The sequence below is a fragment of the Calypte anna genome, chromosome 22 (assembly GCF_003957555.1).
Source record: "Calypte anna isolate BGI_N300 chromosome 22, bCalAnn1_v1.p, whole genome shotgun sequence".
Lineage (NCBI taxonomy): Eukaryota > Metazoa > Chordata > Aves > Apodiformes > Trochilidae > Calypte > Calypte anna.
Genome location: NC_044267.1, coordinates 4,383,278 through 4,410,717, shown reverse-complemented (window position 1 = coordinate 4,410,717; position 27,440 = coordinate 4,383,278). Strand labels below are relative to the sequence as shown.

General features: G+C 55.7%; 1 protein-coding gene across 8 annotated transcripts; it reads left to right on the top strand.

Annotated features, from left to right (window-relative positions):
* The first annotated feature begins 153 nt into the window (after positions 1-153).
* On the top strand, positions 154-26,655 carry KANSL3 (KAT8 regulatory NSL complex subunit 3). 8 transcript variants are annotated; one of them, XM_030464143.1, is made up of 22 exons: positions 194-452; positions 1,301-1,471; positions 3,557-3,647; positions 3,971-4,156; positions 4,325-4,456; positions 4,729-4,845; positions 5,541-5,642; positions 5,790-5,861; positions 6,242-6,316; positions 6,485-6,642; positions 7,354-7,417; positions 7,829-8,029; positions 8,770-8,926; positions 10,172-10,249; positions 13,242-13,436; positions 15,049-15,133; positions 15,957-16,111; positions 16,803-16,915; positions 17,472-17,691; positions 18,482-18,615; positions 22,789-22,945; positions 25,527-26,655. In XM_030464143.1, the coding sequence occupies exons 1-22, from the start codon at positions 208-210 to the stop codon at positions 26,096-26,098; spliced, it is 3,480 nt and encodes a 1,159-aa protein (XP_030320003.1). In that variant the 5' UTR covers positions 194-207; the 3' UTR covers positions 26,099-26,655. The 8 variants fall into 8 exon arrangements, with proteins under 8 accessions (XP_030320011.1, XP_030320003.1, XP_030320008.1 ...); XM_030464148.1 differs by lacking the exon at positions 25,527-26,655 and adding an exon at positions 23,553-24,511; XM_030464145.1 differs by lacking the exon at positions 10,172-10,249.
* The last annotated feature ends 785 nt before the right edge of the window (positions 26,656-27,440 follow it).

Here is a 27,440-nt window from a genome sequence, read left to right as displayed (position 1 = left end):
GTCCCCCCGTGTCCCTCTGTCCCCCCGTGTCCCGCCCCCCCGTGTCCCACCGCCCCTCGTGTCCCGCCCCCCCGTGTCCCGTGTCCCGCCCCCCCGTGTCCCCGCCCCGCGGGGTTTCCCAGCCCGGGGCGCAGGGGCGGTGTGTGCGCAGGCGCAGTGTCGCGCAGTGTCTCGCAGGGGGGTGGGCGGGGGGGTTCTGCCCGGGCCATGTCGCAGCGCGGGGCCGAGCGGGATCGCGACCGAGACCGCGACCGAGAGCGGGAGCTGCAGTGGTCGGCGCGGAGGATGGGGACATCGCTGCTCCTGCAGCTGTCGGCTCATGAGCGGGAGCTGGACCTGGTCTGCCTGGACCACAGCTACGCCAAGCCCTGGAGCGCCCACCCCGACGCCAGCGCCGCCCGTCCCACCCGCATGCTGTTCCTCACCCCCCGCAGGCAGCCCGGCACCAACCTGTGAGCCCCGGAGGCTGGGGGGCGGCTGAGAGACCTGGGGGGGAGAGGGCCGGGGGGGGGAGTGTGGGTATGGGGGGGTCCTGAGGGTCTGTGAGGGGAGAAACTGGAGCTGGGGGGCGGGAGGGGGCTCTGAAGGGAGAGTGTGGGGCTGGGGGGGTCCTGAGGGGTCTGTGAGGGGAGGGTGTGGGGCTGGGGGGGTCCGGAGGGGTCTGTGAGGGGAGAGTGTGGGGCTGGGGGGGTCCTGAGGGGTCTGTGAGGGGAGAATGGGGCTGGAGGGGTCTGTGAGGAGAGGGTGTGGGGGTGCTGAGGGGTCTGTGAAAGGAGGATGTGGGGCTGAGGGAGTTGTGAGGGGTCTGAGAAGGGAGAGTGTGGGGCTGGAGGGAGTTGAGAGGGGAGGGTGTGGGGCTGGGGGGGTCCTGAGGGGTCTGTGAAGGGAGAATGGGGCTGGGGGAGCTGTGAGGGATCTGAGAAGGGAGAGTGTGAGGCTGGGGGTGTCTGTGAGGAGAGAGTGTGGGGCTGAGGGGGTCCTGAGGGTCTGTAAGGGGTGCCTGTGGGGTGAGGGCCATCCTATGGGGGCTGAGGAGCCTGGAGCAGGTTTTGGGGTGTGTGGGCTGCCCTGGGGACAGGCTGGGGCTGGCTTCATGGCCATAGGGTGAGGCAGGAAGAGGGGCTGTGTTTTGGGGTCAGTGGGTGAGTTTGGGGTGAGGAGTGGGAGTGCACTTGGGGTTTGGGAGGGTGGGGGGGGAATCAGCCCAGGCCACAGAGCTTGTCAGGGTTTGATTTTTTCAAACAGAGCCCAGGGTTGAGCCACCCCCGTTTTTAATAAAGGTTGTGATTCCTCCCCACAGCGAAGCTGATGTCCCCATCGACGTGGAGACAGTGACCCCCACCCCTGTGCCCCTCTATGACAACCAGAAGGCACGCAGTGTGATGAACGAGTGTGAGCGCCATGTCATGTTCGCCCGCACCGACGCCGATGCCCCCCCACCCCCCGATGACTGGGAGGAGCACGTCAACAGGTCAGGGGGGAAAAAGGCACTGTCCCCATGGCTGCCTGTCCCCAGGCCCCTGCTGCACCCCCCCGTGTCCGTGTGTCCCTGTGTCTGTCTGTCCCCAGGCCCCTACTACAGCCCCCCATCCATCTGTCCCCAGCATCCTTCTGTCCGTGTATCCCTGTGTCTGTGTCCCCCCACGTCCATCTGTCCCCATATCCCCATGATATTCCCATATCCCCCCGTGTCTGTGTCCCCATGTCTGTGTCCCCCCACGTCCATCTGTCCCCATATCCCCATGATATTCCCATATCCCCCTGTGTCCGTGTGTCCCCCCCGTATCCGTGTGTCCCCGTGTCCATGTGTCTCCATGTCCCCAGGCCCCTACTGCACCCCCCCGTGTCCATGTGGCCCCGTGTCCATGTGTCCATGTGTCCCTGTGTCCCCAGGCCCCTACTACAGCCCCCCCTCCATCTGTCCCCCCCATCCTTCTGTCCATGCATCCCTGTGTCTGTGTCCCCCCACGTCCATCTGTCCCCATATCCCCATGATATTCCCATATCCCCCCGTGTCTGTGTCCCCCGTGTCTGTGTCCCCATGTCTGTGTCTCCCCATGTCCATCTGTCCCCGTATCCCCATGATATTCCCATATCCCCCGTGTCCGTGTGTCCCCCCCGTGTCCGTGTGTCCCCCTGTGTCCATGTCCCCAGGACCTGGCCAGGAGGGACCTTGTGGGCTTGCGTGGAGTTCAGCAAGGCCAAGTTCTCTGGGTGGGTGGAGGCAATGCCATGTGTGAGGGTGGGCTGGGAGGAGAAAGGGTTGAGGGCAGCCTTGAGGAGAAAGGCTTGGAGGTGGTGCTGGAGCAGAGGTTTAACGTGAGCCATCAGGGGGCTCTCAGCCCTTTCCTGACCTGCACAGACAGTGGCTGAGGGAGGGGATTCTCCTCTGCTCCTCTGAGACCCCCCCTGCAGTGCTGGGTCCAGTTCTGGAGTCCCCAGCACAAGGAGGACACAGAGCTCCTGGAAGGTGTCCAGAGGAGGCACTGAAATGCTCAGAGGGCTGAGCAGCTCCCTGGGAAGCCAGGCTGAGGGAGTGGGGGTGTTCAGCCTGGAGAAGAGAAGGCTGCAATGGGGAGACCTTGGAGCACCTTCCAGTGCCTGAAGGGGCTCCAGGAAAGCTGGGGAGGGACTTGGGACAAGGGCCTGGAGGGATGGGATGAGGGGGAAGGGTTTGAACTGACAGAGGGAAGACTGAGGGTGGAGATGAGTCAGAAATTGTTTGGGGTGAGGGTGCTGAGCCCCTGGTTGCCCCCAGAAGCTGTGGCTGCCCCATCCCTGGAGGTGCTGAACCTCAGGTTGGATGGGGCTTGGAGCACCCTGGGCTGTGGGAGGGGTCCCTGCCCATGCAGGGGGTGGGACTGGGTGAGCTTTAAGGTCCCATTTTATCATTCTATGAAATCTGGGGCTCTGAGCACCCACTCCTCACGTGTTGAGGTTTTTTTTCAGTTGATGAGGGGTTTATTCAGCACGACTCTATGTGCAGTGATGCTCCTGAAGTGAATAATGTTCAAAGAAAATGAACTCTCATGTCTGAATTTCTCATCTGCTTGCTGTTAAAGTTCCTGGGGGCAATGGGGCTGCTTGAACCTCTCCCACAAGCATCATGTGAATCTCTCTCGTGTTTGGAGGAGGTTGGGATGGGGAAGTGACATGCAGCTCCTCAGTTCACCTGTGTTCCAGTGTCAAAAATGAAAAAAATTAAGCTATGCCTCAATAAAAAACCCCCCCTGAACATGTCACCAAGCCAGTCTGCAGCCATGAAAAATGCTTTGGGTTTTTTTTTCTTCAGGAAAGTTTATCTGAGAGTTGTGGCATTAACCTCTGCTAAAAGCAGTGATTATTTGGGTGTTCTTTCCTGCTCCTGCTGCTCCTCTTCTCTCTCTGAGGCTTGGCTGCTCTCTGCCACACCCTGGTGACATCTGACACCTCCTGCTTTTTATTGGGCCACCCTCTAACTGGGATCCTCAGGACAAAACCTCCCTTTTTGCCCAGCAGTCCCATCAGCTGGGTGTTTGTGGGACAGGGACTGACTTTCCCTCTGGTTTCCCCACAGGACGGGTTGGACCATGGCCCAGAACAAGCTCTTCAACAAGATCCACAAAGCTCTGCAGTCAGACAGGCTGGCTCGTTTGGCTAACGAAGGGGTGAGCTCTCCCATTCCCTGCTGGAGTTGCCCCATTCCCTGCTGGAGTTGCCCCATTCCCTGCTGGAGTTGCCCCATTCCCTGCTGGAGTTGCCCCATTCCCTGCTGGAGTTGCCACCTGTGTTTTCCTGGAGGCAAAGGAAAATCTTGGCCTTGGGGCAAGCTCTGAGCTGCTTTGAGGAGGGATTTTCTCCTGGCTGAGGGGATGTTGGGCTTTTGCCCACTTGAGGTTGCTTCAGGCTGATGCTTTCCCGTGGTTTGGGATGCAGGGAGGTGCCCTCTGTTTCTGCCCTCACTTTTTCCTTTGAATTCCCTGGATTTTAGGCTTGCAACGAGCCAGTCCTGAGGAGGATAGCAGTGGACAAGTGTGCTCGGAGGGTCCGTCAGGCTCTGGCCAGTGTCAACTGGGACACCAAACTGATCCAGTGGCTTCACACAACGTTAGTGGAGACCCTCAGCTTGCCAGTGCTGGCTGCTTACCTGGATGCTCTGCAAACACTTAAAGGAAAGGTGATCCAGGCAGTAAAACACTTCCTTATCACTTAAAATGTTCTTGTTTGATAAAACTCCTTAAGGGAAGCTGATGGAGTCTTGCTCCTTTGGTTTTTTTGGGGTGGCAGGGGTGATGTTTCCAAGGTGCTGTGCCTTTCCTCAGCTCTTTCTGGCCTCTGGTTTCAGATCCCCACCCTGATTGACAGGATGCTGCTCTCCTCCACCACCAAGACAGGGGCAGCAGGTGCTGAGGCTCTGTCCCTGCTGCTGAAGAGACCCTGGGACCCAGCTGTGGGGGTCTTGTCACATAATAAACCTGTGAGTACCCCCTGGGGAGTCAGCCTGCTCTCACACTGCCTTTTTTCTTCTCATCTTTCTGCTTTCCTCTTCTCTCTGCCTCAGTCTTGCTTCCTGGGCTCTTTTCCTCCTGTTTTAGACTCGTTTGATGAGGGGAACTCCTCATGTTGGGCACGTGCCCTCTGTACTGCTTGGGGAAATGGGATGGGTCGATGACCTATTGATGCTTCTTTCCTTGCCCAGGGAAGGAAGGGAAGCTGCTTTTCCTGACACATCTTTGTTGAATTTTGTAGAGCAAGTTGCCTGGTTCCCCCCTCATCCTGATTGCTTCCTCTGGCCCCTCCAACTCCATGTTCCCCACCTCTCGGCGGCACCGGTTCTGGCAGTCGCAGCTTTCCTGCTTGGGCAAGGTGGGTATGGTTGGTTTGGGAAGGTCCAACTCCTGCCTCTTTGCTGAGCTTGGCTTTAAAAATCTTCAGTGCACACAAACGGGTGGTTCTGCTGAAAGCAGAGGCTGGGCTTTAGCACCTGAGGCACTGCACAGGGGATGAAGCTGCGTCTGGGGCCTCTTGCAGAGCAAAGCCATCCCTCTGCAGCAGTTTGGATTGCATTGTGTCTGTGATTAGGGGCTGGGGAGTCTTCTGGTAGGCAGAGGGTGAAGGAAAGAGTTTGTAGGTCACCTCAGTCCTCTGCCTGGAGGCAGGGCTGCTCACACACCTCTTTCCCAAGCCCTGGCATCCTTTTTCCCCCCAGCCCTGGCACTTTCAAGACTCATCTTGACAAGGCTATCTCATCTCAATCATGTTCTTACCTCAAAAGGCTGGAGCAGATGATCCTTCAAGTCCCACCCGAGTGGCATTCTACAGTTCTCCTCAGTAATGTGGTGGATTCAGTGGGTGTGGAGGAGTGAGGTGCAGCACCTCACTCTCTGGGAAGTTCTGTTTCCCCTGGATTTGAGTAACTGGAAGCGAATCCCAAGGGAAAGAGGGAGAGAGAAAGCACAAGTTCCTGCATAAAATGGGCTCTAGGCTGTGCTAATTGCTGTGTGTACTGGTTTCCCCCAGTAAGCAGTTGGTTATTTATGGCTTTTCTGTTCCAAACACAGGTAATCCCCATTGCCACCCACCTGCTGAACAATGGCAGTGGGGTGGGGGTGCTGCAGTGCCTGGAGCACATGATTGGGGCAGTGAGGGGCAAAGTGGCAGAGGTGAGTGAGGGCCACCAGCCTGCCCAGCTGCCTTTCCTGCTCCATTCAGACTCTTCTCCTTGCCTGGAGGTGCTGTGCCACCCCAGGGCATTGTCCCCTTGTCTGTCTTCTCCATCCCTGTGTTTTTTTGGGTTTTTTCTCCTGTAGATTCACAGCCACTTCTCTCACAAGCCCATCATCCTGATAGGGTGGAACACGGGTGCCTTGGTGGCCTGTCACGTGAGTACCCTTTGCATCCTCTCAGAGCCCACTTGATGGCTTCAGCTCAGAGTTAGATTTCAGTTAACTGCTGTGTTTAAGGTTCTGCCAGGGGGGAATTCTTGTCCCTTTTACTCTTTCCAGAGCCTGGCTTTGAGACACCCCCTCTACTCACAATTTTAATGATTTCTGGTGACAAATTGAGTGATTTTTGGTCACAATTTGATTTTTGGTCACAATTTGGGTTATTTCTGGTCACAATTTATGTAACTCAGTGGCTTGTTTTTTCCCCACTCTTTGATTCAACAAAGCAAAGTCTAGATACAGAAGTTATTTCTGTGCCCCCTTCCTGCTCTGGGCTGTCAGGTTTGCTGAGTGTTGCTTTTGATTTCTCTCCCCAGGTTTCAGTGATGGAATATGTCACTGCAGTTGTGTGCCTTGGATTCCCCCTGCTCACCATTGATGGCCCCAGAGGGGTAAGGACCAAAGAGAGATGGAGGAATAAAATCCTTTGGTTGTTTTATTCACCTGGGAATTCCAGCCCTAACTGGGAGATTACAGATCTCACAAAGAGCTTTGACTCTGCCAAAAATCTGCCTGCTGGGTCAGTCCCTCTGGATTACAGTTCCCTTTTGCTCCTGCAGGATGTTGATGACCCCCTCCTGGAGATGAAGACCCCTGTGCTCTTTGTCATTGGTCAGAATTCCCTCCAGTGCAACATTGAAGCCATGGAAGATTTCCGGGAGAAAATCCGAGCTGATAACAGCATGGTGGTGGTGGGAGGAGCAGATGACAATCTCAGGTGATGGTTTGCAAAGTGGACAGTCTCTTCTCAGAGCTCTGAGCATGCTGTGTACCCAGATTTAGTACTGAAATCAGATGGGAATTGCAGAAAAATGCTCCATCAAGATCAGCTTTGTTACCCAGAACCTGGTGTGGTGCATGAGGGTTGGTTTTTGGTGGTAAGCCCAAGTATTTGCTTTTTCATCTCTTTCCCAGCTCTGGAATCAGCTCAGAATTGAGGTGGGGGGACTGTGAGAGCATTGCCAGAGGCAAGAAGGTCCTGAGGTTGCTGTAAACTTTGGAGCTTGTTCTCCTGTCACACTTGGGGGTGTTTAGGGGATCTGAGCAAGTGTGAGAATAAGGTTGGTCTGATGCTAGAGCTGGACCCAGCTGTGCAGGGGAGGTTCTGGAGCATTGTATAGGTGAGAAATCAATAGCAGGGATAATCAGGACAGGAAAGCAAAGAAAGAAACCTAAAATTCTGAAGACAGAGTTCTGAAGGGAAGGAAATATCAGATTTGCTTTGAAAAGTGGACACTTGGCCTTTTTCCTCATGGTTTCTGAGGGCTGAATCTCCTCTTTCCAGCAGACTGTGCTCTGGAGAGCTGAGGGAGCTGCTCTTGCCCCCCTCTGGGTCTCTGTTGAGCTTTCTGGGGCTTGAATCCTGCTCTTGGGGGAGGAGTGCTGTGGAAAACCAAGCACAGTGACATCCTTCTGGTTTCTTTCATAGGATAAGCAAAGCCAAAAAGAAGTCTGAAGGCCTGACCCAGAGTATGGTGGACAGGTGCATCCAGGTAACCACAGAAATCTCCCTTTTGCAGTTCAGATCTATAAACAAATCTCTGTTGAAGTGTCTGAGTGTCCAGACATCTCAGCTTCACTGCCAGGGTTGGGGGTGATTTGTCTCCTAGAAGGGTTTTGCAGGAGCTGTCTCAGGAGAGAGCAATTCCCCAGTTTGGGAGCAGTGGAGAAACCATCAGGTTTCTCTCCCATCTGACAGGAATCAGGGGAGTCTGAGCTTCAGTGAGAAAGCCTCAGAGCTTTTAGGGTTTCATTTTGTGGAACATTAAACCTAGAGAGGTCCCTTTGTCCTCCTGGGAATCTTTCTTTCTCTGTTTTGTTTTATTTTTGGTTTTTGCTTCAAGCTCTGATTTTAGAGATCTTCTCACTGCTTGGTCTTCATGATTTCTTTTCCCCTTTCCCAGGATGAGATTGCAGATTTCTTGACTGGAGTCCTCACCCGAGCTGAGAGCCACTCGGGCTCTGATCCCCGGGACCTGGATGCAGAGAAGAAAAAGAAACCACGGGACCCGACCCGCAGGGACCTCTCCTTTGATTTGCCAGAGAGAAGCAGCAGACCTGCCTCCCCAGCAGCCAAAGTGCCTGCCTCTCCCTCGGGATCTGAGGTGGGAACCATCCCTGGGATGCTTGGAGCTGGGGAAGGCTGAGGTTGGGAGGTTCTCCTCCCCCTCTGCTCTGCCCCGGTGAGGCCCCAGCTGGAGAACTGTGTCCAGTTCTGGGCTCCCCCTGGGGAGGGGACAGAGAAGGGCCATGAAGGTGATGAGGGGACAGGGACATCCCTGCTGTGAGGAAAGGCTGAGGGACTTGGGGCTGTGGGGTCTGGAGAAGAGGAGCCTGAGGGGGATCTTATCACCACTTATCAGCACTTCAGGGGGTGTCAGGGGGGGCACAGTCTGTTGTCAGTGGTGCCCAGTGACAGGACAAGAGGTCCCGGGCACAAACTGGACCCTGGGCAGCTCCAGCTCAAGCTGAGGAGGAACTTGTTGCCTTTGAGGGTGGCAGAGCACTGGGCCAGGCTGCCCAGAGAGGTGGTGGAGTCTCCATCTCTGGAGACATTCCCAACCCCCCTGGAGTCCCTCCTGTGCCACCTGCTCTGGGGGATCCTGCCCTGGATGATCTCCAGAGGTTCCTTCCAACTCAACACTCTGGTTCTGTCATGTGAAGAGATGTTTTTGTACTGCCTGAGGGGTGGTGAGAGAGGTGGGGGAAGGAGGACATGAAGGGGATTCATGGCTTGCAGTGGGGCAAGCAAACCTTCAGAAACAGCTCTGTCCCAGCAAAGGGCTGCAAGTTCTCAACTGTTTGGGTTCTGTGGGGGTAAGAGATGTTCCCTCCCTTCAAACAGGACTTATCCAGTGTCTCCAGCAGCCCCACTTCAAGCCCCAAAACGAAGATGGCTGCTGTGTCCTCCCTGCAGAAGCCCAGCCAGCTCAGCACCACGCAGCTGCTGAAGAGGCAGGTGCAGAGGACGGACACTGTCCTGACACACAAGCAGGCACAAGGTACTGCCCTGCCTCCTGCCCACCCTCTTCCCTCTCAGCGACCCCATTTTTGCTCTTTTGTCTGTCCTGATGTGTTTAGGTTTTTGGGTTTTGAGTCCTGTCTTGAGTTCCAAGCTCCCTGTGGCAGTTTTCTCTACGCCTCATCCTCCCCCATCTCTCATCCAAAGGCAGTGCTCTGTGGAGGGTTGAAATTAAGTTGGAAATGGTGGTTCTGCAGCTTGTGGAGCCTCGCTGCTGCTTGTAACTTGTTCTGCCTGACCAACTCTCCACATAGCCACACTTTTAATTCTTTCTCATGTGTGAGCCTCTTGTCTGGTGTCTCGTGTCCTTGAAGGCTACATGGGAGGGAGGCTAAAGTGCTCAGGAGGTGACTGAAGGTCTTGAGCTTGAGTCCTTACAGAGTCATCTTGCAGCAAATGGCCTTGGAAAAGCTGCTCTGGATCACAGACTGGGGGCTTGGTTTGTCCTGGTAGCTGCAGATTAAAAAGCTTCAGCCTGGTGGGGAATGCTCTGGATTCAGGGCATGGTTTTGGTGGTGATGTGATCCCTTCTGGCAAATCCCAGCAGCACCTGGAGAGGAGTTCTCCATCCTCCCTTTCTTTCCTTTTCTCTTTGCTCAAGACAGACCTGAACAGACTTGTTGTCTCCTGCCAGCTTCTCACCCTCCACGTTTTCTAAAGTTTCTTCCCTAACTCAGGGGTGGGATGCAGGGGAAGCTGCAGCTTGGTTCTCCATTCATTTCTCAGGCCATGGGTTGAAAAAAAATCTGTTCATTGGTTTTTGGAGTCGAGGGAGGAAGTTTCTAGCTAGCAGGAGGAGAGTTTGTAGTGTGGGGTGTGTTGTGGTCACCTTGTTTTGTCCAGAGTGCTGCTTCTGGCCAGGTTTGGTGGCCGTAGCTGCTGAAGGAGGTGCTGGCTGATGGCTCCCAGCTTCTCAGTACAACTGCTCCTGCCTCTCCTGTTCCTACTCCTATTCCCTGACCTTTTCCCCCGTGGCTGTGGGGCTGGTGCTGGTGGGCTGTGCTCTCAGGGAAAGCTGAGCTGATGTCCCTCCTGGTGTTGGGTGGCCAGAGAGGAGGGCAGTGTGTCTCCCTCGTGCCCCTGGTTGGATGAGTGGTGTCTGGAGCTCTCTGCCTGCCTGCTCCCAGCTCTCTTCTGTCTGTGGGTCACAGTGGTGTCCCTGGAGTTCCCTCTCCCCTCTCCAGAGCCGGGCTGTGATACTGTAATTCTCTCTGATTCATTTCAGCTCAGTTTGCTGCTTTTCTGAAACAAAACATGCTGGTGAGGAAAGCTCTTCCTCCTGGCACCTCTTCATGTCTCTTTGGTGAGTATCTCCTCACTTCTCACTCTCTCTCTCTCCCTCTCTCTGTCACTGCTCCTTTCTTTTCATCATCTTCCTGTTCCCTTGCCCTGGTTTGGGGATGTGGCCTGGTGTGTCCCTTTTTCCCCCTGCATTTTGCTTTCTCCTTGCTGTATCTGAAGCCCATGGCTCACTTTGCTCACTGAGAACATCCCCTTCTCCTGAGCTCCTCCCTCTCCCTGCTGTCTGGGTAAATGCTGCTCTGCTCTGGCAGTTCTGCTGGCCTCAAACTTTGTGGACAATTTGGTGACTTTTTTGTGCTGGTGAATTTAACCCTTTCCAACCCTCTGCTGGGGCTGAGAAGAAGGGGAGGTGGACATCAGCCTGAGAGCCCACCACGAGTATTGGTGGAGTGTCCCAAACACCTGGAGCACCAAGGGGCTGTTGGCAGGATTGGGAACAAGTGAGTTGGAAGGTTGGGCAGAAGAGCAGAGCAAGGGTTGGCTTTGGGAAGGTGGGGATGTTCTGGGAGAGGGACACAGCAGGACCAGCAGAGATGTGGAGGTGAGCAGCTTTGAGCCCTGTGTGTTGGGTGCTGGGTCACCTGGGGAGGTGGCCCTGAGTGTGTGAGGTCCTCAGAGGGTTAGAGAGTGTGAGGTGAGACCCCCAGGGGAGCTGAAGACAATGGGTTTGGTTTGGGTGTGACTGTGTGGAGCTGGGATTAGGAGAGGACAAGAGGTTGGAATCCAAGGTGTCACTTCTCTGTTTGAGTGTTGGTGTGGAGGAGACCTTGGCTGAGTTGGTTGTTCCAAAGGTTTCTCTCTCCTTTGAGCCTTGTTTAAAGGTTTCTCTCTCCCTTGAGCCTTGCTTTGCCTTCCCCCTGTGCCATGGGATTCACTGGGAGCATCCATGGAGCCCAGCACCTGCCCTGCCTCCTCCCACCCAGGATCTGGGGGGAACAGAAACCAGAGTAGATGTTTTCCTGCTGGTGGGGAGGTGCAGAGAGGCTGACACCAGCCTGGGCTGCCTTGTGCTGAGATTTGAAAGATGATTGAGGTCTTTTGGGCTCTTCCCTGCCTTGGCTCTGCTGCCTGAGCTGTGAGGTGGGAAGGGTGGGGAGCATTCCCTGTTGTTTGGGAGCAGGGTGCTCCTCCCAGCCCAGCCCTTCGCTGGGGACACAGGAGGGACGTTGGGTGACACTGCTCAGGGATGCTTTGAGGGGCACCTAATGCCTCTGCATGTGCCCTGTGACTCTCCTGCTTGGCTGGTGGCACTCAGGGAGGGGTGGCTTTGGTTCCCAGGGGCTGTGCACGAGGTTCTTCTGGAGAGTGACTCAGGCCATGCACGTTTGGAGGGGGTGGGAAGCATGGGGAGGGTTGCACGAGGATTAGCAGGTTGGGGTTGGGTGTCTGATAGCAGGACAGTCAGCTTGGCACCTGGTTTGGGGAGGCAGAACAGCCCCAAAATGTTGGCAGTCACCTGACATTGAGGGTTTTGGCTGTGGAGTTGTGCTGTCCCTGTGGTTTGGAGGTGTGTAGGTGGTGTACAGGGAATGGATAAATACATCATCTGTGTACACACAGGTAGTTACTGGTTTGATCTCATCTGTCCATATCTGAGTATATAGAAATGAAAAGGTTTAATGTTTATGTCAGGGGGGGCACAGTCTGTTGTCAGTGGTGCCCAGTGACAGGACAAGAGGTCCCGGGCACAAACTGGACCCTGGGCAGCTCCAGCTCAAGCTGAGGAGGAACTTGTTGCCTTTGAGGGTGGCAGAGCACTGGGCCAGGCTGCCCAGAGAGGTGGTGGAGTCTCCATCTCTGGAGACATTCCCAACCCCCCTGGAGTCCCTCCTGTGCCACCTGCTCTGGGGGATCCTGCCCTGGATGATCTCCAGAGGTTCCTTCCAACCCAACTCTCTGGAGTTCTGTCACCTTGGTCCCCAGGCTGCTGAACACACCGTGTAGATGCCCAGCACCACCTGTGAAGGAGGAGTGATCTGGCTCAGCCCTGGTCTGCAGAAGCTCCTGATGGAGAGGGCCCTCTGTAGCTTTGAGGAAAGGTCTTTCCTCCTTGCTGGGAGTCACAGCTGTAGCTGTGGCTGCATTTTGGAGACACCACCCTGGGGGGCAGATCCACGCTCTCCTTCCACCCCAGACCATCAAGGTGTCAGGCTGGGGCTGGGCCCTTACACCCCAGTGCTTGGAGACAGATGGAAAGCAGGTGGTGAGGACAATGCAGACCAAGACCATTCCTGGGCTGCCCTGAGCAGCTTGGCATCACTCCTTTGGGCTTTTTTTTGGCATGAGTAGCTCTTGGCAGGATGGAATGGGGGTGAGGGTCAAGGCCACGGCAGCAAAATGCATCACTGGTGTGGAAGAGAAATCTCAGCTCGTGGGTTTCCCCACCTAGTCCTGAGCAGTGCAGGGGTCGTGTGGCTGGGCTTGGCTTTGCTGCAGACCCTTCTGTGCTCACAACTGCTTCGCTTTGTGCCTCTCAGAAACCTCCCAGCTCCTGGAAGGCTGGTGAGGAGCACCGGGAATCCCACACTGCACATCCTGCAGCTGGCACCTTGGAGCAGCAGTGGGGCTCAGCTTTGGCCCCAGCACTGGCAGCATCCCTGCACCACCTCCCCAAGTCTCTGCATCCTCTGCTTCTCACCTGGAAATTAGGGAGATCCGAGGGGCCTGATGCCAGGACTGAAGAGAAGCCTTTCTGTGGAGGTGTGATGTCCCTGTAGCCATCTGCTTTTTGTTTCACTGCAGGGGCAGATTTGCTGCCCTGCCCCAGCTCTGCCCACCAGCCAGCAGCTTTAGGGTCCTCAGAAGTCAGCGTAGATGGTGGAAAGGAGGAGCCTGGTGGGTTCCTGGGGCATGGGTGATGGGCAAGGCTGGCATGGAGGGAGCTGTGGAAGTGTGCATGGGCATGTGTCCTCCTCCACCCCCTGCTGCACCCGGCGCTGCCCTGGCAGGATCCGGCCCTCGGGTTTCAACCCAGCTACTTCTGTGTCCCTCAGTTCCAGTCTCCTCAGAGCACTCGGAAGGGGCTGACAAAGATGATGTACGTGTGCAGCTGAAGAGGCAGCAGCAGAGCCCCAGCCCGACCCAGTGCACCAAACCCTCCAAACGAGCCAAAATCAAGGTGACCATTGTCTCCCACGGAGATGCTGCGGGTGTGGGGCACGGAGCCCCCCTCACCACCCAGGCAGAAAGTGAGTTTGTCCTCTCTGCAAAGCTGCTTTGTAACCAGGGATCCCCCTCCCCTGGGGCACGGCGTGGGGAGGGAAGGGGAGAAGTGAGTTTTAAAAATTTTTTAATTTATTTTAAATAATTTTTGGAGCACTTAGCTGCAGAAAACAAAGCAGAGCCTTGAGGTGTGAGCAGCTCAGGGCTAGCTGGGGAAGCGTGGGGGCTAGCAGCACGCAGGGGCTTGGCAGGAGCCTCTTTTGTCCTGCAGCACTCAGGAGTGCAGCCTCAGCCGTGGCCTTGGGAGCTGCCAGGTGGATTTTTCTCCCTCCTCGGAGGCATTGAGCTGCTGCTGGAAGCAGAATGCCAGGCCTGGAGAACACTTTCCTCCTTCTACATCTCCAGTCCTGCTGCCTGCCTGAAGTTCTGCCTTGGAATGTGCTCCTGCTTTTGGGATGATGGGGATGTCCCTCCCTCTGGAAGACCTTTGTGTGCTGAAGCTTCACCACTCAGCTGGGCGCCCCATCCACTGCTCCCCTTGGAACTCTGACTCCTGTAAACGAATCCCAGCTCCTTTCCTGCTTCTGCAGATGGGGGGAAAAAAAAGCCTGCAACCCAGCAGCCCAAGAAGAGGGGATTTGCTGTCATCTGGAGCCTTCAGGAGGAGGACAGAAGCTTTGGGTGCTGTCACTCTTGGACCTGAAGTCTTGCCTTGGTGTGTGCGACCTGGGACACGTCGAGCAGTGGCTTGTTGGTGCAGGGCAGGGCTGACAAGGCAGGGGCTCCACTCCCAGAGGATATCAGAGGTTTTCAAAGCTGAGAAATGACTCTCCTCCTCAGGAACCATCTCTCAGTTAATTTATCAACTCGTTTTGAACCATGCAAATGAATTACTAAATCCAAGTCCTTGTTGGGTTTTTTTAAGGTTCATCTCCTGGCAGCTTTGCAAACCTCTGCTTTCCACAGTCTTTTTTATTTTTTTTTTTTTTTAATTTTCCAAACTTTACTTCTTTCCACAGAAAGGAAATGAATTGCAGAAGTTAAACATGAACCAAACCCAAGAATTCCCACTCTTACCAACGGGTGTGAGCAGGAGGAATGCCCAAGACAAACCCAGTTGTATCCCAAAGCGCCGCAATAAACCAATCTTGTGACTCCCCACATTCCTTGTGTATTTTTGTGAAGTGTCTTGCAAGAACCCTAAAAAATCCATCAGTAACCACCCAGCCAGAGCCCTGCTCATCAGCTGAGGTGGTAGATCTGTTCCGTGGTGGCTTTGGAGGAGGGAATTAGTGGAGATAATATTTTAAGAGAGAGCTTTGCAGTTGGTGTTGAGGGATTTTCACTGCTCGGCAGCTTTGGAAGCTGATTCCTTTAATCTTCTTTGTCATCAACACTTCCACCACAGCAGCTTTCGTGTTTTTCTTCACAAAGAAATGTTTTGTTGATAAACATCTTGCTCTGTTGGATGGTACCCGGGGTGTGTGTTTCCTGGAGAAGATGCTTTGGGAGCAGGAGGAGCCTGTGGCCCCCAGCACCGTGCCTGTGGGGGTTGTTGTGAAAGGGGGGGAATCCCTCACCACCCAGGGAGGAAGAGGAGGAGGAGAGTGAGGTGTCTTCTCTTCTTTTCTTTTGCAGTTGTCTCTGGGAAGCCAGTCCCCATGGCTGTTGGCCAGGCTGTGTCGGGTGCCAAGGAGCTGGCAGGACTGCTCACCACCCCCAAGTGAGTGGTATCTTTATAAGCTGAGGGTCTTTTTTGGCCAGGCTGCTGGTGGGAAGCACCAACCACACTGGAGCTTTCTGCTCTCTTGCTCCTGACTGGAATTTTCTGAAGGGTGGGTGACTCTTTGGCTCCTAAAAAGTGTTTTCAACTGACAGCAAGAATCAGACTGAGAAATGGGCAGAAGTAGAAGGTATTGGGTTCCTGGGTGATGTTTCTGTGTGGTTTCCCAAATCCCAAGTTTACTTCTCTGTCTTCTGAGTGTCTGTGGTGTTGTTGCCAGAAATTCAGTGCTGTCTTTAATCCTTTCCTGACAGTCAGGCATTTTTCTAACCAAAAACTGGGGGTGGCAGAAACCTCAGTATCAGTTGGTGAAGTTGATTAACTGGCTGTAGGGGAATGAATCTGATGGTGACCTCTCACATCACTTATTTTTCCTTTTTAATTCAAACCAAGCTTGGACTCTGAGTGATCTGGGAGGGGAGAGGAAGAAGAGGTGGTCTCAAACAGAAAGTAGGTTTTAAATGAGAAGTGTTTTACCACCAAATAAATTGCTTGTAGGTGGCACAGCACCAAGGTGGATGCACACATCTAACAAGCTCAGTTCCTATTGGGAAATAACACAGATTTTGCCAGGGGTGCTCCTTGTTCTGGCTGCCTCACTGGACACAGGGAAACTTCTCTTGCTTTGGCTTCATGCATCTCCTCAACTCCTTCCCTTAACACCTCCAGGAACCCCCCTGGATGGCCTGGGGACAAAGCCAGCTCACCTTGCCCTGTGCTGTTGATTGTTAACTGGAGTCTTTCTCTTCTGCTCCCTTTCTAGGTTGACTTCAGGAGCAGAAACCTCCTCCCCAGGCCCTGCAGCCTCTGCTGTCATCCCCAGCAGCACAGCACCCAGCGCCTTCCACACCCTGCAGAGCAGGCTGGTGGCCAGCAGCACCCACTGCATGCAGGCCCAGCCACCCAGTGCCCTCCAAGGTACCTGCCTGCCTCTCTCTGTGTCTCTTTCCTGAATGTAAAAGGTCAAAACAGTTTCCAGGTCATGTTGTGGATCTTGTGAGAACCTTTCCCCTGCACTGCTGGCTCCAGTTCTGGGGTCCCCAACAGAGGAGGGAGGGAAGGACATGGTGATGTGGGGCTGGGGCCAGGGGAGGCCACTGAGGTGATTCAAGCACTCTGGAGCCAGGGGGAAAGAGTTGGGGGTGTTCAGCCTGGAGAAGAGAAGGGAGCAATGGGGAGACCTTGGAGCACCTTCCAGTGCCTGAAGGGGCTGCAGGAAAGCTGGGGAGGGACTGGGGACAAGGGCCTGGAGGGATGGGATGAGGGGAAAGGGTTTGAACTGGCAGAGGGAAGACTGAGGGTGGAGATGAGGCAGAAATTGTTTGGGGTGAGGGTGCTGAGCCCCTGGTTGTCCCCAGAAGCTGTGGCTGCCCCATCCCTGGAGGTGCTGAAGGCCCCAGGTTGGATGGGGCTTGGAGCACCCTGGGCTGTGTCCTGGGTGTGTCCTTGGTGTGTCCCTGCACATGGCAGTGGGGTGGGGACTGGATGAACTTTAAGGTCCCTCCCAAGTAACAGTTTTGCAGACACTTGCTGTATAACAGACCTGGGATTTTGTGGTGGTGAGTTCTCCAAACCTCAATTCTTTATTTTTTACATTTTTTTTTCCTAGGAGCAGCATCTGCCAGCAGCCTGCTGCAAGGCTTGAGCTTCAGCCTGCAGGACATTGGGACCAAGTCCTCAGCCCTTCCTGGCAGTGTGGCTGCTGCTGGGCCACCCGTGCAGGTACAGAACCTGGAGGCATCAGATCCCTGTATGGAGGGAAGCTGCCTGGAGGCATCAGGAGTCAGAGGGAACTGAGATAGAGGAGGTGGCTGCTCCAGGAGCAGAAGAGATGTGGCAGGCTGGGTGTGAACTGAGCTGAAATGATTCTGTGTCCCAGGGATTAGGAGTTCCCCTGAATGGCATGAGGGTTAGGAAGGGGGGGGCTGGTTTCCAGGTGGCCACCTAGAAGGTGAGGAGGTTTGGAGAATGAACTGCAGGGAATCTGATCTTTCTCCTTGTTTTTCTGGGAAGACACAAACCCGTGACCTCTCAGGCAGTGCTCCCACCCCTTCAGTTTGAGGTGACCTGACTGACCGGGTGGTGTCAGGGGAAGAGGAGTCTCTCCCAGTTTCTCCCAGTCCAGCTTCCCAGCTGAGGCTGTGCAGGGTGGAGGGGACAGCTTGGCCTGCAGAGCTGTGTCTGGAGACCCCTGCAGCCTTCCAGTGGGTGGGAGAGGCCATCCTGGCATCCTCTTTCCCCCCTGCCAGGTACTCACTGCTTCTTCTTCTCCTCCCAGACCTCAGCTGTGAAGACCCCCACCCCCCTGCAGGGCCTGGGTGCCATCACCACAGCCACGGGCACCATCGTCCGCACCATCCCGGTCGCCACCTCCCTGTCCCTGGGAGCCTCAGCCAGCGGGAAGCCCACGGCCATTCACCAGCTCCTGACAAACGGGGGGCTGGCAAAGCTGGCCAGCAGCCTCCCAGGCTTGGCTCAGATCTCCAACCAAGCAGCAGGTGAGGGAGAAGGGGGTCAGGCACCCACAGCACCCCAGCACCCCAAATCTTGATTCCAGAGCTTGTTTGGTCCTCAGCGTGGAGCTGTGGGCAGCAGCATCTGCTCACCATTCCTGAGCCCCTGAACCAGGGAATCCCAGAGTGGGGTGGGTTGGGTTGGGAGGGACCTTAAAGCTCATCCAGTGCCACCCCAACCATGGACAGTGGGGACAGGAGTGCTGGGGACAGCGTTGGGAGAGGCAGAACCTGCCAGACATTGAGTTCCAGATTGGTTTGGGTTAAAGGGACCTTAAAACTCACCCAGGGACACGCCCAGGACACACCCAGGGACACACCCAGGACACAGCCCAGGGTGCTCCAAGCCCCATCCAACCTGGGGCCTTCAGCACCTCCAGGGATGGGGCAGCCACAGCTTCTGGGGACAACCAGGGGCTCAGCACCCTCACCCCAAATAATTTCTGCCTCATCTCCAACCTGTCTTCCCTCTGTCAGTTCAAACCCTTTCCCCTCATCCCATCCCTCCAGGCCCTTGTCCCAAGTCCCTCCCCAGCTTTCCTGGAGCCCCTTCAGGCACTGCAAGGTGCTCCAAGGTCTCCCCAGAACCTTTTGCTTTTCTTCCTCAGGCTGAACACCCCCAACTCTCTCCCCCAGGCTCCAGAGCTGCTCCAGCCCTCCCAGCATCTCTGTGGCCTCCTCTGGATCCACTCCAACATCTCCATGTCCTTCCTGTGCTGAAGGTGACCTCCACAGTCCCTGTGGCTCAGGGACATCTCCCTCATGTTTCTTCCAGGCTTGAAGGCCCCAACCACCATCACGGTGACACTGCGGGGACAGCCCAGCCGGGTGACCACGCTGAGCCAGGCTGCCATGGGGACTGTGCAGCCCCAGCTGGAGGAGCAGCCAATGCAGACACAGGCACCTCAGGTGATTTTTTACATCATCTCTAGAGATGAAGTGTCCTCTGCTGCTCTCTGAGCTTTTGCTGACTGTTACAGATGGAGTTGGCTGGGGGGGTGGGGGATGTGCTTGGTCACATCTCTCTGGGGGGTGATGAGTTTCATTGCTGAGGCCAAGGAGAAAGGGGCTGTGCCAGGTGGTGGTGAGGAGGAGCCAGGTGAGGAGGAGCCAGGTGAGGAGGAGCCAGATCATCTTTGTCTCTGCTAGTGGCAGGGTTTGGTTGTCCTCCATATCCCCTTAGCACTGCACTGAGGCCATCTCCAGCTGGACTTGGGAAGCCAGCATCAGTGTGGGAGTTGTTCCTGCAGCTTTCTTGGCAGTGCCAGGTTTTGGTGGGAGGAGGAAAGCTGCTTGCTGAGGGCCTGTCCCCTGCCTGCTCAGGCTTGGCCATGCTGTCCTCTTGGGAATGCTGCTTCTGGCTCTTGGGTGCCCTGACACGAGGCTGGGACAGGTAGGTGTCAGGGATCCTGTACAGTTTCCTTCTGCAGGTGTCCAGCTCCTGCTCTTTCTCTCTGCCAAGCTGTTGAAACCCATTTCTGAAGTGCTGAGGGTGTGCTCTAGGGCTGTGTCTGGTGGCTGAGATCTCCTTTTGGAGGTGGGTCACTGGCAGCAAGAAAACCTCTGGCTGTTTGGACCCTCAAGGATCCCTGGCTGCCTTCTGGCTTCCTTGGGCAAGTCTTGGTGTGGCTGAGTTGAAAGCAGAAGGTGCCTGGGTTGTTGGGTTTTTGTTTGGTTTTTTTTGTGTGTGTTGGGTCCACAGACATGGACCTCTCAACTTCAAATCCTGGGGGTTGAGGGGAATTTCCTGCAGGTGTATCCTTGGGCTCCCACCCAGAGCAGTCAGTTGTGAGCTGGATCCCTAAATGTGAGGGTGGGGAGGTTGGATCTGAGACCCTGCACAGGGTGTTTGGGCAGGGCTGGCTGGGAGGTGCCATGAGCAAGCTTACCCCAAGCTCAGGTGGCTTCCCCAACACTTGGGTCTCTCCTCTTGGTGTTTGCTTGGAGGTGGAGAAGGAGGAGAAACCAGGCAGCCCAGGCCTGTCCTGCCTCAGGGGGCTGGAGGAGGCCCTGCAGGAGGGGGGCTGCTGGATGTTGGGGTGTGTCTGGGGGGACAGAAGAGTCAAAAGGCTCCCAGCAGGAGAAATGCTGCAGCTTGGGCACTCGGAGTGTGGAGCAGCCAGTGAGGATCAAGCCCCTGTTCCCAGCAGTGATTAAGCTTGCACTGGAGCCTGAGGAGCCCCAAATCACACCATGTTGGCAGGGCTTGGTTTGTTGGCTTATTTTTTTTCCTCTTGCACACGATTTTCCTTTTTCTATCTCTAAAGTAAGGCCCAGGCAGGGAAACTGCTGTAGGAGAGGCAGAGCAATCTTTGGAGATGAAGCTGTAGTTTTGGTCCATTTTCCTGGGCTGGCTCGAGTTGTGCAGAGTGTTTCTCCACCTTGCTGCTGTCTGCAGAGGTTGGAGGTTGCCTGAAGGTTGTCCAAGTGAAGTGTTGAAGAGCAGGTGGGATGGAGCTTGGAGCCACCTGGGCTGGGGGAGGTGTCTCTGCCCATGAAACCAGATGATCTTTATGGTTCCTTCCAGCCCAAACCATTTTATGACTTTCTGCTCCTTTGCCTGAAGCCCTGAGATGTATTTAGGGAGGCACCATCCCAAGGAGGAAGCCTTTTGGGGTGAGCACCACAGCAGGAGCCCCAAACCCTTCATGTGTCCTGTGCTGCTGTAGAGCTGGCCCTGCCTCCACCACCACCTGTGGTGCCCACCCAGGTTTCTTGCTGGTTAAAGCTGGAATTTAGGAACATCCCCCCCATCCTTCCTCTCTTGACTTGTTTGTGTTTCTTTCAGTCCCTTCTCTAGCTCCACAGAGCCTGCGACAGAGCAGAGCTGAGCTTAGAGCCCACTCGGGTAGAGCTGGGACAGACAGAGCTAGTGCAGAGCCCACCTGAGCAGAGGGTGAGTTGCTTCTTGGGGCTGAAACCCTTCATCCCTGGTTTTGGGGCTCTTCAGAGACTGCTTAAGAGCCTCTCAGAACTGCTGGGCTTCCCCAGACCTCCTTCAGAGCAGCTCCAAGCCCGTGGGGTCCTGGGGCAGTCAGTTCCCCAGAGGTCCTGGGGGCATCAGGAAAAGTCTGTCCAGCAGATCCAGGGAGGTTCTGCTCCCTCTCTGCTCTGCTCTGCCCTGGGGAGAGCACCCCTGGAATCCTGGATCCAGCTTGGGGCTCCCCAGTTCCAGGGATCTACTGGAGAGAGGCCAAGGGAGAGCTGGGAGGGTGAGGAAGGGACTTGAGCATCTCTGCTGGGAGGAAAGAGTGAGAGCCCTGGGGCTGAGAGGGGATCTGTGAATGTCCATCAGTAGCTGAGGGGTGGGGGGGCAAGAGGAAGGAAGGGACAATCTCTGTTCAGGGGTGCCCAGGACAAGGAAGAATGGGTTGGAGCTGGAAGATGGGAAGTTCCACCTCAAGATGAGGAGAAACTTGTGGAGTGTGAGGGTGAGGGAGCCCTGGGCCAGGCTGCCCAGAGGGACTGTGGAGTCTCCTTCTCTGGAGACTTCCCAAACCCTCCTGGATGTGTTCCTGTGGCCTGCCCTGGGGGATCCTGCTGTGCCAGGGGGGTTGGACTGCATCAGCTCCAAAGGTCCCTTCCAATCCTGAACATTCCATGATCCATGACCTTTGGGAGACCCTCAGTGTCCCCCAGGAACTCCATGGAGCTGATTCAGGAGTTCCCAGAGGAGTTAATATTTTCAGACACTTGGAAGTGAATCCTCCACCAGGACTTTTCTTTCCAGGGCTGAGATGGGAGTTGAGGGAAGAGCTGAGTGGTGTGGCCAGGCTGTGAGAGTTGCCTGGAAAGCCAACCAGAAGCTGCTGCTTACAGGAAATGGCATCAGCTGGGTGGTTTGGTGACTAATTATAGCCCCTGACATCAGCTCCTCTGTACCTTTAGCACATGAAGCTTACATCAGCCAGCAGAGCTTCCTGTAAAGCAGCAAATTCACAAAAGGCTTTGGGGAAGCCACCGGGGGCTTAAAACTCTTTGTGCTTTCAGCAGGAGCCTCAGGGGGTTGGGTTCTCTCTGAAATTCCAGCTGAAGGCTCTGCTGGGCAGGAAGCTGAAGCCCACGCAGAGGTTGTGATTTTTTAATTAAAAGTGAGGGTGATGCCTGCAGCAGCTTGGAGTGGATACTCTTTTCCTCCTTTGAACATTAAAAGGGAGGTGAAGGATCAGGGAATCTCCCTGAGGTGTCTGGTGCAAATGCTTTCTGTGAGGAGCAGGGGAGGAAGGAGCAGAAACGTTTGGGTGGCTGGAAAGTGAAAAGAGGAGCAAGCTGCAGGTTCTCTTTTCAAGAAACTGCTCCGTGGTGATTCAGACGTGGTGGTTGTGGTTGTGTCCTGGTAGTAGCTCTGTAAAGAGTGGAGTGATGCTGGATCAGGCTTTCTTTTTTTTCCTTTTTCTGCTCAGTCAGCTGGCTGGAGCATCTGGGCAGAGCTGAGGCCAGTGAAGGCAGCCCAGAGGCCTTTGAGAAACCTCCTCAGACTGGGGAACTTCCAGGTATTTCACTGGGTGTGCTGCCACCTGCCTTAGGACACACATCCAAGCTCTCCCAGTTGGATATCTGTTGGACACTGGTGTTAACCAGCTGGTTCTGGGCAGAGGAGCTGCTACACCATCAAGCCTGAGGGAAGCTCTTCTGATGCAGAGGATGCATCCAGGAGGTCCTGGTTTTTGCTGGGCTTCCAGGGGTGATTTCACAGCCTCCTTACAAATCCACACCATCTGGGACCCATTTTGGAGCTCCTGGCTGTGGCTTTACTCTTGCTGCTGAGGAAGCCAGAGCAGGATTGATGTCCCTGAGAGCCACAAACAGGGACAGAGCTCCAGAAAAAGGCAAGGAGTTTGTCCTGGTGCTGCAGGTGACCCCATCCTGCTTTTAAAAAGCAGATTTTTCTCTGGGTGCTCATTTTTCCTGGTCAGAGTGAGGGTGAGGCTGGCAGGAGCAGGAAGAAGCCACACTCTTGATTCCCAATTTTTTTTTAATTTATTTTTTTTAGGTGAGAGCTCTGAGGAGCAGTTGCAGCCCCCCCTTGGCTGGTGGATGAGGCACTTCCAGTAGCTCTCCCTTACTTTGTAACCCTTCCAGGCTCCAGACGGTGCTTTTGGGAACTTGGCCACCCTGGCTACCAGCACCACCCCTCCTGGCAAGCTCTTGGCTCAGATGGATCTCAGCAAAGCCCAAGCTGCCCCCGAGATGGCTCCCACCACCCCCCCGGCACTCCTGAGCTCGGCAGCACCTTTAGGTGAGGCACAGGGCAGTGGTGGGGTGGGGTGACACCTGTGGAGTCACTCCAGGGAGTAACTGCCTCAATCCTCCTTATTTTTAAGCCCATGGCTTTCTTTTTGAGTTGGTGTTTGGTTTTGGTTTTTTTCTTCATTATTTTTCTCCCTTTAAGCTACAAGAAAGCTGCAGTGTGCAGTGTGGGGACAAGGGGCAATGGGTTCAAACTTGAAGAGAGCAGATTGAGGTTGGGCTTTAGGAAAAAAATTTCCATGTGCAGGTGCTGAGCCCCTGGTTGTCCCCAGAAGCTGTGGCTGCCCCATCCCTGGAGGTGTTGAAGGTTGGATGGGGCTTGGAGCACCCTGGGCTGTGGGAGGGGTCCCTGACCATGGCAGGGGGTGGGACTGGGTGAGATTTAAGGTCCCTTCCAACCCATTCTGGGATTCTATGAAGTTAGATTCACCCATTAATTCTTTGTAGTTCCCTTCAAGTTTTGCTTCAAGGCCTCCATTTCAGGGCAGTTCAACTTTGGGGTGTTCAGCCTGATCTGCAGTTGGTGTTGAGGGTCCCCATCCTCCTCTCCTGGCTCCCTCTTGCTGCCTCTGTTGATTTTTTTTTTTCCTTCTCAGACTGATCCAGTCCCAGCTCAGTGAACCCTGCAGAGCCACTGCCCAGCCTCACACCCAAACAAAGATCAATGCAAAGAGGTCTTGTGATCCATGGCAGCCTCAAAGGCTTCTGGACCTCTTCCCAAGTTGGGTTTTGGTTTATTTCAACTGATTTCACATCTTCACATCTTCTAAACCCCTCAGGGGATGGCAGTTCCACCACCTCCCTGGACAGCCTGTGCCAGGCTTTAGTAACCCTTTCAGTGAAGAAGTTTTTTCTTGTATCTCATCTAAACCTCTCTTGAGGCCGTTTCCTCTTGCCCCTTGTTTTCCAAAGGACAAATGAAGCCACTCTGGATCATTTTACCACCCTGGTTTGTGTTGAAGCCCAGCTCACTGACCTCTGCAGACCCTCCAACCCCCTTTTCTCCTCCACAGCTCAGCAGGGAGGTGCAGAAGCACTGGGCTGGAGTCTTCTGAGTGTTTTCAGTTCTTGCTTTTGTTCTTTGTCTTAGCTAGTGGGTGGTGTTAGGTCCTCTGTGGAGAACTTGACCCACTTTGGTTCTGCTTGGCATTGCATCCAGTGGGGACAACCAGTTGGTAGGAAAGTTGCTGGGGGGCTGAGCACAGAAAGTTCTCCAGGCTCTCAGTCTTGTGGAGTGATCATTGCTGATGTCCAGCAGCACCATCCTCTACCTGTGCTGTGTCCCCAGCCTCCCTGTCCCCACCCCAGCTCTGGAGGGGTGGCTGGAGTGCCCTGTTCTGCTGTCCCCCTGCCCTTCAGCCCCCAGGATGCTCTTATCATGGTTAGATGGTTGGTTGTCCTTTGCTCTGGGCTGTGGTGGTGGTGGCATGCTGTCACCACTGATGAGTGTGAGGGCCAACCATGGTGCATCTTTGGTGACACTGTACTGGTGGGGACAGGTGACCCAGGGTTGGACACGATGCTTCCTGCTCCTGGGGACCTGCTCCATCCCTGTCACAGCTTTGGGCAGCCACAGGAGCTGTTCCAGGTTGGGGTTGTCTTCACCCAGCAGCTTTTTTCCTTCTCTTGAGCACATCTAAACCCAGTGATGGGGTTTTAGTGAAGTCTCTGTCCCCTTGGTCACTCTCTGGGCTGTGGCTGCTGTGGGACCTGAATCAGATGGGAGAACCACCAGGATGAAAGCTCTGATCTGCAGCCTGGCTGGGAGAGCTGGGGGTGTCCAGTCTGGAGAAGAGAACCTTCCAGAGACACCTTAGAGCCTGAAGGAGCTCCAGGAAAGCTGGGGAGGGACTTGGGACAAGGGCCTGGAGGCGATGGGATGAGGGGAAAGGGTTTGAACTGACAGAGGGAAGACTGAGGTTGGGCATGAGGCAGAAATTGTTTGGGGTGAGGGTGCTGAGCCCCTGGTTGCCCCCAGAAGCTGTGGCTGCCCCATCCCTGGAGGTGCTGAAGGTTGGGTGGGGCTTGGAGCACCCTGGGCTGTGTCCCTGGGTGAGCTTTAAGGTCCCTTTAACCCAAACCAATCTGGAACTCAATGTCTGGCAGGTTCTGCCTCTCCCAGCGCTGTCCCCAGCGCTCCTGTCCCCACTGTCCATGGTTGGGGTGGCACTGGATGAGCTTTAAGGTCCCTCCCAACCCAACCCACTCTGGGATTCCCTGGTTCAGGGGCTCCGGAATGGTGAGCAGATGCTGCTGCCCACAGCTCCACCCCAGAGGCCAAACCCTGGGCTGGTTTGGCTCAGAAGGACCATGATGTGCTGTCCCAGAAGGAGGAGAAGATCACTGAGGGGGGAGAGGGGCTTCCCTGGGGGTTCTGAGCAGTCCAGGAGGGTGCTGCTGGTGGTTCCCCAGTTGGGCTGTTGTGGTCTCCTTGCCCAGGATTTGGGGGTCTCCCTCTGAGCAGTTCCCAGGGTCAGGGTGTTCCCATTGATGCTGTGACTGCTCAGCTGAGGGTCTGCAGCCCCGGGTGGGCACCCACAGCCACTGACCTCTCTCTGCCTCCTCCCCAGTGACCACCACCAGCCCCATGAAGACTCTCTACGTCATGTCGGACGCCAAGCTCTCAGCACTGACCAAATCGGGGATGGGGGAGGCTCCCTCTGCCCCCCTCAAGCTGCCGGGCATCCAACCTTCCTCCTCCTCCTCCTCCTCCTCATCTGCCACCTCTCCCACTGGCGCCGTCACCTTCACCACCTCCCCCTTGGCCAGCACCCCCAGCTCTCCTGGCAGCCTGCTCCACCCCAAGGTGGGACCCGTCCTGCAGACAGCTTCCAAAACTCTGATCCTCACCTCCACGCTGAGCACGGGGAAGGGGGACGGAGCCCTGGGACACAGCGGGGAGGGCGGCTTGAGCAAGGGCCCCCCAGCTCTCAGCCATGCTCTGGGGGCAGTGGAGACCCTGGGGAGGGTCCCTTCCGTGGTGGATGAGGGGAGCACCATCCTGCACACCAGAGAGGCCGTGGCCAGCAGACACTTGGTGCCCCAGGGGGTGCTGCCAGGAGGGACCAACACCACCCTCATCACCTTGGCCACCTCCCCCGGCATCGCCACCGCGGGGACCGCGCTGGGACAGAAGCCATAGGGACCCCTGGGACCCCCCTCGGCCACCAGTGGGTGCTTGGGGAAGACCATGGGGCCCCCCGGGACACTTGAGGCACTTTGGGGAAGACTGAGTGTGGCCTTGGGGACCCTTGGCCACCACCAGGTGCTTGTGGAAGACCCAAGTGTGGCCTCAGGGGCCCTGGGGAATCCTTTGCCACCACTGGGCACTTGGGCAAGACTGAGCTCAGCCGTGGGGACCCCCAGAACCCCTTGGCCATGACCAGGAGTTTGGGGAAACCTGAGCTTGGCTGTAGGGAGCCCTGGACTCCTTGGCTGTGACTGGGTGCTTGGAGAAGACTTGAGTTTGGCCAGAGAGACCCCCGGGACCCCTGGGCTCTCAGTAGGTGCTTGGCCTGAGGACACCCAGGACCCTGTGGCCACCACCAGGCACTCGGGGAAGGTTGAGCTTGGTGGTGGAATGGGAGAGCAGCAGCTCTGTGGGCCTGGGGGGTTGGTTCAGGCTGGAGCACACCATGGGGATGGTTGTTTTTTTTTTCTGGTTTTCTTGCTGTTTAATAAAACTTTTTTTTTTGGTTCTTTGCTGCCTCCAGTGTCCCCTCCCCAAGCAGCCGTGGTGTCTTCCTGACACAGAGGGACAGGGAAGGATGGGGTGCTGTGGGGCAGCTCCTCCTGCCTGTGCTGGTTCCTCCTGTGGGGCAGAAGCTTCAAGTGAGCCTGGAATATTAAGAATATTTCCAGGTGTCAAAATGCTGAATTTTCACCTGCCCTGAGCCTCCACTTCACCTCCAGGGTTTGGGGTTGTCCTGGCACCCCCTGTGCTGCGAGCAGGAGGGGTGAGCCCAAGGTGCTGAGATGCTCTGGCAGGGCTCAGGGCTGGTGGTGTCCTCCCCTGGGGCTGTCACCAGGCTCTGAGGGGTGTCACGGGATGGAGCTCACAGCTGGGGTTAGTCCTGTGTCCCCAAGCCCTGGATTTTTCCTTCCCTGGAGGAACACAAGGTGTGAGGCCACGTTCTCCAGCCAAGATGCTTTTGGGGAACGTGATCTTGAGCCCACAAAACACCAAAGTTCCACCTCTGAGGGCAGCGTGTTGCTGAAATCTCCTCTCCCTTCCTCATGACAAAATCCTGGCTTTGCTTCATGACAAGATCCTGGGTTTGGATCACGAGAAGGTCCTGAGAAGATGGTGCTTTTGGCTCAAGGTGGCCAGGCCAGCACACCCCAGGGCAGAAGCAAGGTGTTGGTTCCAGGGAGCCCCAAAACAGAGTGTGCTCCCCTCTGATGGTTCTTTTGGTTCCTCATGGGAAGAGGGAGATGCCAGGAGTCCCTCCCCACCCCTCCTGGGCTCCCAACATGCTGTTCCA

Coding starts and splice junctions, on each gene's coding strand:
- KANSL3 (XM_030464143.1), top strand. CDS start 208: ATGTCGCAGCGCGGGGCCGAGCGGGATCGCGACCGAGACCGCGACCGA. Junction 8,927..10,171: donor GACACACAAGCAGGCACAAG/GTACTGCCCTGC, acceptor GATTCATTTCAG/CTCAGTTTGCTGCTTTTCTG. Junction 10,250..13,241: donor CACCTCTTCATGTCTCTTTG/GTGAGTATCTCC, acceptor TGTGTCCCTCAG/TTCCAGTCTCCTCAGAGCAC.